Source organism: Mya arenaria, chromosome 15 (assembly GCF_026914265.1).
Source record: "Mya arenaria isolate MELC-2E11 chromosome 15, ASM2691426v1".
Lineage (NCBI taxonomy): Eukaryota > Metazoa > Mollusca > Bivalvia > Myida > Myidae > Mya > Mya arenaria.
Genome location: NC_069136.1, coordinates 35,714,649 through 35,725,540, shown reverse-complemented (window position 1 = coordinate 35,725,540; position 10,892 = coordinate 35,714,649). Strand labels below are relative to the sequence as shown.

The 10,892-nt window shown below is 36.0% G+C and overlaps 1 protein-coding gene across 1 annotated transcript; it reads right to left on the bottom strand.

The window, feature by feature from the left end:
- Nucleotides 1-360: 360 nt before the first annotated feature.
- On the bottom strand, nucleotides 361-8,314 carry LOC128219326 (uncharacterized). The gene is made up of 7 exons (XM_052927134.1): nucleotides 8,178-8,314; nucleotides 3,752-3,952; nucleotides 3,121-3,214; nucleotides 2,212-2,516; nucleotides 1,591-1,802; nucleotides 1,021-1,180; nucleotides 361-524 (listed from the first exon to the last, which is right to left on the bottom strand). Exons 2-7 carry the CDS (start codon nucleotides 3,942-3,944, stop codon nucleotides 361-363), a joined length of 1,128 nt encoding a protein of 375 aa, XP_052783094.1. The 5' UTR covers nucleotides 3,945-3,952; nucleotides 8,178-8,314.
- Between the last annotated feature and the right edge of the window lie 2,578 nt (nucleotides 8,315-10,892).

The following is a 10,892-nucleotide window of genomic DNA, read 5'->3' as shown; positions in this document are numbered from 1 at the left end:
ATCTAATTGAATATTTCAAAAATTGCCTTGACATTGTAAGTTTTATACTAATTAATAAGAAAAACCTACTGTGAGTACAACCAGTCGCTATGTAAAACTTTACAAGAATTTTAAACGACAATATAAGATCACTTATTGGTTGGGTTTTATGTAGCACCAACACTGTTTATAGGTCAAATGGCCCCAAACAGGACTGGAATTTTTAATTCCAACATTTGCAGTCCTGTTCGGCCCCATACGACCTATAAACAGTGTTGGTGCAACATACATACTAGCAACTGGTTGAACTCACATTTCAAACACGAGGTCCCTACAAACAAAATGTTTTGAGGCATGCTTTTATAAAGTTCAAAAACAATTTCAGTTTTCCTCAGCATTGTCTGAAGAATTTCCTTGCGTTGGTCTCTTTCTCCGGTTTGTCCTCCCCCCATCACGGTCTCTTGAACCTGTCAACCATTTGGAAACTTCCAGGTCAACGTCCTTCAATGTCGATTGACGGGTGGCTGGGTTCCTCTGGACACATCCTAGCAACAAAGATTATAAAAGGATTTAGATAGCTTTTTATAAATATACAGCAGGGTATGACGCAGGTCTGCAACTGTCAAGGAATGATAAAATCTGAAATGCAGGCTAATTCTTGTTTTGTTTGTATGTGTGTTACGACTGTTTTGACAGTATTTCAGTCTTTATTACAATGTCTGTATGGAAAACAATACATAAAACCAAAATTGTTCAGATGTAATCATTTGACGTTTGAAAATGTTTTTAAATTTGCTTAATGTGTGTTGCTTTGAAACATCTACTTAAATATAAATTGTATCATGCAATTTTCAGAAAATGATCGACTAGCACAAATATTATTTACAGTTATTTTCTGGATTGTTTATGTCACAAGGTCCATTTTCTAATTTAGCATGATGCTGGCCATATATATACTGTTAAATCTTTTTCTCATGTCTTTCTGATAAATTCTTCAAGGATTAATCAATCACAAACAAATTTTCACAATCATCAACTTACGGAACAGGATTTTCAGCAGTGACAAGTCTCCGAACTTCTGTTTGCCCTTCAACCCCTTCATGTTGTACATTTTTGCAACATTGTTGGTGAGCGTCTCCTTCATAAATCTGTCAACCATCTCTCTTATATCTACCCCACCAATGGTATACATGTATCTCGCCTTAAATGGAACATGGCAAATTATGAATCCATATGCTGCCAAAGTTATTATTTATTATAAATCCCTAACAGTCTATAGTTTAAGATGTCTTTTCACAAAAAACATTTAATATCATTGTAACATCAGTCTAACCGCTAGGGAAGTCAGATGCATATATTAGTAAACCCTTGCCATGCTAAGGGCGAAAGTAAAAGGCTTGCCCTTCAGTCTAACCAGGCTATGTTCTGTTGACAGCATGGATTTACATTTTCAATGAAATGTCTGCTGCTCGACTTTTGATCAGTTCATTATAAATACTCAGTGTTTTAAGGTTAAAATGAACCGATTCTCCCTGTTATCTAAGAAGATTTCAAAGTTTATAACAGTATTCATCAGTCTAACATTTCCTTCTAAATGCACAATATGCTTACCACAGCTGTTGCATTGTTGGCGTCCTGAAGTAGCTCCTCCAAGGCTTCCATTGCTTCCAGGGATGACACTGGGAAGGAAATTCCCTCCGGAAGAGCATTCATGTTGTCTGGGACCGGGCCTCCTTGCAACACCAACTGATTAAGAAGTCTCTTAATCCCCCTTTGCTCTTCCCGCATTTCCTCCAAGATTGTCAAAATCTGTGTGACCGCACCTAAAATATATATGTACTTAATATATCATCTGTTTGTCATATAAGACCATCCTATCCCATTTTTACACTTTAAAACATTATATCTACATTTCTATTTCTTCTTGCAAACAAACTTTTATCATTTACAATTTTACACAAAAATAATAAATAAACAAGGGATCAGTAGGATCACAAAGGCTTTGTATTTTAGTGAACATTTATCAGGTGATTTGGCACAATGCCGTGAGATAATCTTAGTTTTTAAGGTTTTGGGGTCCTTCCGCCGACATTCTGCAATCGCCAATCTAATAACCAGTTTTCCTTTGGAAAACCTGGTAAAAAAACCTGCAAATCTGTATATACTGTGATACAAACATGACACATGCAAACTAGACTGTGTATCATAAAGTGGGCACTGAACAAATATTACCTGTTCCAATGGAATGTGCCAGTGGGGCCTGCACTGGACGAACTGGTGTACTAGAACAGCCTCCTGCTACAGGACTGGGTGTTGCTTGTGGTGGCCTGTGGGAAACTGATGGCGAGGAAACAGCAGACATATGCAGTGATGGTAATGGTGGTGGAGTGTAGGTACATCTTGTAGCAGCAAACAGTGACTGCGATCCTGGACTGTCAGAAGTCAGTGCGGATGATGAGGCTGGCTTCCTCTTTGGTCCTTCATTGTCATCTGACAAGTCAGAATCAGAGTCAGATTCATACAATTTTTTCGCTGGCCTATAAAATAAAAATAAATGTGATTTAACCAAATGACCTTAAATATCATTCATAATTAACGGTGTCTTAAGGGTATTGTACTCAATATTTGTAGTATTTGATTGATTGGACTTTACTGCACAGCAACACACGTTTAAGCCATATATAGCGCTGAAAAAAAATTAAATGGTAAAAAGACATAAGGAAAGACTATATCACAGGAGAAGTACAAAGCTGACAGAAGACAAAAATGACAGCTGTTCAGAACTACATGCAAGCAAGAGTTTTCTCACTTGATTAATTTAGTAGGTTTGATGACTGGGAAGCCTTGTGTGAAGTTCCATTGCAATGCACCAAGTGGTTTTTTAAGAAATAATAAAAGTTCCCAAGAGGGGTTTATATGTAAATAAACCACGGTTGCGAGTTTTCATGCGGAAGAATATATTATGAAGGCCTGATAGAGAGATATATTTTCAGCATGAAAACGAGAAAGATATATCCCGATAGGGAACTTATTATTTCGATTCTAACATAATTTACACGATAATATTAAAATGGAAACTATGCTCCGTAACAATGGTGTTAAAACTTAATATTTACCCGAGCTAAAAATGTGGTTACTTACTTTCTCTTTCTTTTGCTTCTTTCTTCATCAGAGGTGGCCAGGTCAGAGGTCTCTTCTGCCTTTTTCATTCGAAGGCTCACCTTTTCATAGTCCTCTGTAAGTGACAAGATGCATATTTTAAAGTATGTTTGTCTACAATAGGATTTTTATTATAAATCAAGAATACATATATATTTTATACAGCTTAAATAAGCTTGTGCCATACAAGAAACACAAGCTCTGTTTATATAGACTTTCACTGACCAGATAATGATTTGTTAACTAAACAGACCATTTAATATATAAACCTAAGTTTAGAAGTCAATTCTTTTGGACTTGGTAAGTTCTGACATTTACCCGCTCTGCGGTAACACCAATTACATCATTTTAATGAATTTCAATGGTATTAATTCAAGAAATAATGTACTGATGGAAATTGTTCAAACATTATTAATTTTGATACACGAATTGCATTCAGTTTAAAATTTTAGCTAGTGCATTCAAAGTTCTCTAGCTTTTCTCAAATCTGGACAGCTTTTATCTTAATAGTATGCTTGTCATAATTTGAACCCCAAAATATAAATGCAGCATCACATGGCTGTCAAAAGCAAAACGTAAAACCCAACCAAATAAACAAAAGCAAAACGCTTACCATCTTGGTACAAGATCTTTTTAACTTGCTCGTAAGTCCAGTTTTCTGATGGCGGCTCTCTGCTCCGTGCAGCTTTTCTTATCCTTAAGTCGGTTTTGTACGGAGGATACCGTACTTCTCTTCCCGAAGCCACCATCCATTCCTTTGGAACCAGGGCAATTTCATTCGATTGAAATTCAACTATGAGATACATAATTGTGCCTAGTGTAAGAAGGGTAAATAGTTATTTGATTGTTCAGTTCTTTGTAAGACAAATAAAGAAATACATATTTTATGTCTCTGATTCACCTTTTGGTAACTTTAAAACCATGCATGTACGGGTTGACAAACCTACATTTTACACATTTTTACTTGTGAATGTTAAAAATACTAAAATAATCATTATGAATGGTCATTAGTTTACACTACAAAATTGTCCGTGTTATTTATTATGGTTATAAATAGCTTTGTTCGTCTGGCGAACAGGATAGGAGTAATATACCTGTTTTCAACGTTTATCTGGTGAATGCGAAACATTTATTATTGCAATAACCCAACAATAAGTAGCAGCGGACAACCTATTCACAAAGTCATTGTGAAACAATATCGCATTTCAAATTTGATTTTAGTGACAAAAATAAAGAAACCAACCTTTAATTTAATATTCCAAAACTTGCAACCTAGCTCAAACTTAACCAACCTTTAATTTAATATTCCAAAACTTGCAACCTAGCTCAAACTTAACAATCTTAATACTAACTTCTTACTGACTGATATACTTTTTCTGAGTTTTCCCTCCAAGATCTAAACACACCTTCTTATATCACATGACTCCTTACATCCAATTACTACTCATTTCCAAAACTTAACACCTCTACAATATCCAATCTTCCATCATCATTATCTGTCAATCATATTCATCCATTCCAGAATCCATGTTCTCTTTCTCTCATTACCATAATTCACACCTATATATAATGTTCTCTTTCTCTCATTACCATAATTCACACCTAACTGTTACTTTATTTCATCTTAATCAATCTCCATAGTCCCTTCTCACAGACTCTTTTCTTACCACCCATATGTATTACCATATTTCAACTAGCTATACTTATTAGTTCTCTTTTGATCAATCTATATTACATACTTGCTAATGATCTTACCAAACTTATTCATTATTAATTTCATATCATACAGGCCCCTGGTCTTAATTGGGGATTTTTATGCTAAATATTTAGGAAAATTAAGTTACAAATTAAAGCTTAAATCCCCTTATACAATAATACATACTCTCAAGATATTCCAATCTCAATACAGCAGAACTGTACTTTGTTTACCAAAACCTTTTTTGTAGTGAAAATCTGGGTTTTAATTGGGAATTTTTCTTTTGAATTGGAAAAAAGCCTATTTTTGAATTGGGAAGGGTCAGATATTCTGACCCTGGACAAGAGGTGAAAAAGGCCTGTCATATTTCTATAACATATCCTACCTGTCACTCCTCACTCTCTGCATAATTCGTTAATCAAATTCAAGATATGTTAGTATTCAAAATAATATCAAAAATCATCCATAATGTTCTCTCATTTGTTACAGTATTTTGGCTGCCAGTCAAACAGTCAAAATAAGAGTATTTGTTTACATTGTTTAAAGGCCCGCTCCCCAATTCATTCGTAAAATCTTCGGTATTAAAAACGTATTTATCAGTGACATCACGCTATAAGCGACCACAAACAAAACGAAACATCCAATAGACTTTATAAAATAATGATTTAAATAAATTTCAAATTTGTTTATCATGAAACATATATTAAACAAAATTCAATAAGCGACAAGATATATATAATAAACCTTCAAATTGTGTGAATTAGTGGAACAACAACAGAATTGTTTTTGTATGGCATCAAAACACATTTGCATGTGACTTCTTGCAATCTAACTGTAGCAATATCATCACACAGTTGGGAAACTTTGAACACTCTTAAATCTGAGGAATGAAGGGGCTCTGTGTAAAAGGAGCTGACAACATGAGACCTAAACCATTGTACAACAAAGACTCTGTCAACTGATTCCTCAGATGGTGTCAAAATGTTTCTGACCAGACCAACCTTTTCACCACAGAGAATACAATTATCTCCCTTTTCGGTCGAAATTACAAAACCAGGAAAAATGGCCTCTTCAAATTGACAATGATCAACAAACTCACGAATGCGTGGACCATTATTATGCCTTTTCTTCACAATTCCTGTATTTAGAATGATCAGCTCTCTTGTAGCATTTGACTTCTCAGACAACCTTCTGATGACTTGCTGAAGAGGGTAGTTAGGTTTACGAACAAGCTTTTTCAAATTCCCTAAATAGCTTTCAAAAGGAAAGCTTGAGTAGCTGTCAAGTTCACCAAACCTCATAACATCATCTGCTAAATGGACTAAACCGTGAACATTGTACACATACTGGTCTTCTCCATATAAATGACCAAACTGTCTCACAAATGTTATGAGAAGTTCATTTGCAAAGTCCTTATAATGCCGACATAAAACTGGGCTTGATAGACAATATATGGAAACACACAGTAACCTGAAATGTTCATACATTTCTTTTGACAAAATTCCTTTGAGTGCAACTTGACCAGTGTATACTAAAAACATTCGAAACTCTGTAGCCTTCCATCTGTCTATTTCATGCAAAGACCGACCTTTTCTAAGAAACTCTTTTGGCAAGAATGACCCAAGATGAGAGATTCGGTCGGAAACACGCGAAATGAATATTGAGCCTTGCCTAGCAACCCCTCTTGTCCAAAGCAAAAGAAGCCTTTTCATAACTCCCAAACACACAAGATGCATGTAGTCTAGAGGAAACTGGCTAACTAGACCTAAACCTGATCGGGAAAGTGGGGATTGACCTATGTGATGATCAGCATATTCCATTTCGTCAAACTGAACATCTGTTCGCAGAGTTGAATTTGTCTCTGTAAATGTAACACGGTGGTTTATGTACCTTCCTCTTTGTATACATTTATCACATCCATAATACCCAGAGTGACCTTTATTTTGCTTGACATATGCTCTAGCTGGGGTATCACAAACTACACAAGAAATTTCCACTTGAATAACCCGGTCTGTTTGTGGCACTTTCATACCAGAATGTTTCATTACAGTGATGTCATTGACCAACCGTTGTAGGTAATTGTTTACACTATTGGGTTTTTCCTTTCCAAGGTAAATCCCAATAGGAAATGGCTTAGAAACAAAAGGGCGACATATTCTGCCTAATATAGGCCAAAACTGTGTGCTTGAGCTTTTGAACAAAGGTAAACCATCAATGTTGAGCTGTACTTGTACTAGAGGTATGTCACCTATATCCAATACGGTTTGAAGTTGAATCTGTTCCAACAAACAGTTTTCTAGACCAAAATGATGGTAAGAACCAGTACCAATACTCTCTATTTCGTAATTTATTTTTGTTTTAAGTAGTGTGCGTGGATCTTTTGGCAGATTAGGATGGAATTTTCTTAACTTTCCAAGGAGATCTCTTACTGCATTTATTGGGATATTGAACAGTGAAACCCAGACACGCAGATCATCTTCAAGTTCTGAATCATCCAATGTGTCATCTGACGAGTCAGAATCAAAATCTGAAAGACACCTATTCTCACATGCAGCATCTATATCAAAGATGCTGTCGTCAGTAACAGAGGGGCAAATTTGACCTAACCTAGTAGATACTCTCGACTCGTTTTCAACAGTATCCTCATGGACAGTGAGGTCACATTCAAATGCAGACACTGACTGTTGAATATGACCCAGATTTGAAAACAAACTTTCTTCACTATGCTGAGAAGAGTCCCCTGATGGTGAAACTGCGCTAGGGTCAGAATTTTTATTATGATCATCATGTGCATTGGAAAGGTCCAGCTGAATTGAAGATAAATGTTTAGCAACCTTTGATTTTACACTACGATAGTCCTTATAATATTTAGCATCCTTCATAATGAAACAAAAAAGCTAAATAAGCAGCAGAAAATGTACTAAAAATTTGAACAAGAAAGCTCAAATTCAACTAATCACAACGGTTTTTGGGATTCAAAACTTTACACTGCTTACATTAAGCAGAGAAGGGCATATTGCATTTCTACCATATCATGAAATCAAAGTCCAAATTTAGAAAGGAGAGCAAGCCAGAAAACGTGGATTAGATAAAAAAAAATGTGTCAATTGCGTAAATATATATACAAGTGGTAAACGGTAATTTAAAACAGAAACAAAATTTCAAAAAATAAATATAAAATCTACTGCAATGCCCAAAATCTCGTATTCAACGATGGATTATTCAATTTCCAGAATCGCGAAAATAGGTTACAAAAGGTGAATCAGATTAATTACCATTCATTCGTGATATTTCAACAATTAAAATATTGTTTAAAGACGTTGGTAATTATAATAGGGAATACCTCTAATACATAATTATGTCAGGACTTCCCGGGAGCTTGGTTTATTTATAAAAACGATTTGATTTTCGAAACCAATATTTACCGATCTTGTTTCTGGCGGCACAGGAAATTCGTGATACGCATGCGCGGATTTTGTATTTTTTTTGTATTATAAAAAATTTAAACGTGCCATTTATACACGCAATGAGTTGGCAGAATGGGAAACTATTTTTGTCATAATGCCTACGAAACGAAAAAAGAAAAGATAAAATATCTTTTCTTATACACCCGTAAACATTTTGTATTTTCATATGGGCTACCCAAATGGGTCCCTCATGGGTCCCATAAGGATACACGTGCGTTTTTATCTGATCCGTGTGACTTTAATAAACAATGAAAACACATTAAGCTATGTTTTTTACTACATGCAGCAGTATGAAGGGACCCTCGATCATGGGTACGACCCATATATATATATATAGGCCTAGCCCAGATGGGGCCCACATGGGACCCATAAGGGTAACCATAAAAATTATTTTTCGTTTTTCTCATCGATCTCGAGATTCTGTGTCAAAAGAAAAACATTTTGAAATAATATCAAAACTTATATTTCTCAAACGCATTGTCCTTGCAATGATCAGGTTTTTTTCACTATACATCTGTATAAGGGACCCACAAGGGTCCCATATGGGCATTCCCATGTGGGCCGAGCCCATATGGGACCCACATGGGGCCAATATAGGTACATGTACAAACAATGTGTGCATTTTTTTTTCACCCGATTGCCTCGAAACAATACAAAAACAACATAACTTTGATAACTGCAAGCAATACTCGGGATGAGTGTCAGAAATATCATTTTTATACTACATAGCAGCATATGGGACCCTAATGGGTCCCATATAGGCCAACCCATATAAGCAGAGCCCATATGGGACCCACAGAGGACCCATAAGGGCAAACAAAAGAATACTATCTGCGTTTTTCATCATCTGAGTGACTTACACCCATCTCAAAACATATAAATATCTATTTCCTAAACACATATTTGTTGCATTGGCCAGTGTTTTACTTCATATCGACATAAGGGACCCTCATGGGTCCCATATGGGCAAGCCCATATGGGCGTTGCCCTTATGGGACCCATATTGGTCCTTTATGGGCAAGCCCATATGGGCTTGCCCACATACAGCCCATATGGGACCCATATGTGCATGTTTGCTGGGACAACTGTTCTTAAAAGTGATCAGTTACTGTTCTAGTACAGTTTTGCATAGTTCTTGAACAGTAATTAAACACAAGAACATCATTTCACAGAGGATGTCGTGACTAAACTTAGTCAATAGGAAGAGTTTATGGAGACCTTTCATGGGATTGCGTTTGGGGTCCCTAGGGTCAAGGTCAAGGTCACTGTTACTTAAAATAGAAAAGCGGTTGAAACTGAATAGCTTTTATAAGGATTGACATATCATGACCAATCTTGGTCTATAGGAAGAGTTTACGGATACTTTTCATGGCATTGCATTTGGGGTACCTAGGGTCAAGGTCAAGGTCACTGTTACGAAAAATAGAAAAACAGTTGAAACTGAATATCTTTAGTCAGGGTCAACATATCTTGACCAAACCAGGTATAAAGGAAGAGTTTATGGATACCTTTCATGGGATTGCATTTGAGGTCCCTAGGTTAAAGGTCAAGGTCACTGTTACTAAAAATAGTAAATGGTTGTAATTAAATAATTTAAGTTAGGGTTGACATATCCTGACCCAACTTGGTATAAAGGAAGAGTTTATGGATACCTTTCAATGGATTGCATTTGGGGTCCTTATGGTCATTGTCACTGTACCTAAAAATAGAAAAACAGACACAGGCTGAAGTTTTTATCGATCATTAAAAACCTGGTTTCGTCGCATTGCAGCTTTTTTGTTATTCGTTACACCAGTTACGAACAGCAATTTGGAAAGGTTCCCTCAAATGAGCAGACACCGCTAGTCACTCTGTCTGCAGCACTACAATCGCGGCATCCTTGCAACATGCAAAACCCTTCTAGTTCACAGTTGCAGTCCACACCGTAAAAAATGTGATTTGTTCAGTTGTTACTTTTTAATTGTTTCTTGATTATATATATATATATATATATATATATATATATATATATATATATATATATATATATATATATATATATATATATATATATATATATTCACACATACCTTCACTTACGGGGTCACTGAATGAGACCATGGTGAGGGGCAGAGTCGGAAACCCGCAAATGTGTATATCGAAACCCACAAATGTGTATATCAAGTCTATAAAAATGCCCCTTTACAATAATATATAATGCCCCTTTACTTAGTATATATGTATAAATTGTAATGGGGGGCTTTCAGAAGCCAACAAATATATAGATCTAGATATATATACATATGTTAACAGTATCTATAAAATCTCTTAATACGTTGTACTAGGACGGCATGACGGACGATTGAAGGCCGGGTTCAAGCAATCCTATAGTCCACTTGTCTCCCATCACGAGTTAACTAAAACTCTGTATCGGAAATGTTATTGAAACACAAGAAATACCAGACGCATCACATGATAAGATACCTTCGGACAATGCGACCTACATTGACCCAGACAACAGGGTCTGGCGGTGGCTAAAACAACATCTACTCTTTCACTTGACTTGCCAACCTAATCATTGACCCCACATGACACAAAATCGAACTTGGCTT

Excerpts from the sequence above, each read along its gene's own strand:
- LOC128219326 (XM_052927134.1), bottom strand. The coding sequence starts at position 3,944 with ATGTATCTCATAGTTGAATTTCAATCGAATGAAATTGCCCTGGTTCCA. Across the intron at positions 3,215-3,751 it reads AAAGATCTTGTACCAAGATG|AGGACTATGAAAAGGTGAGC; the intron begins GTAAGCGTTTTG and ends TGTCACTTACAG. Across the intron at positions 1,803-2,211 it reads GGCACATTCCATTGGAACAG|GTGCGGTCACACAGATTTTG; the intron begins GTAATATTTGTT and ends TATATATTTTAG.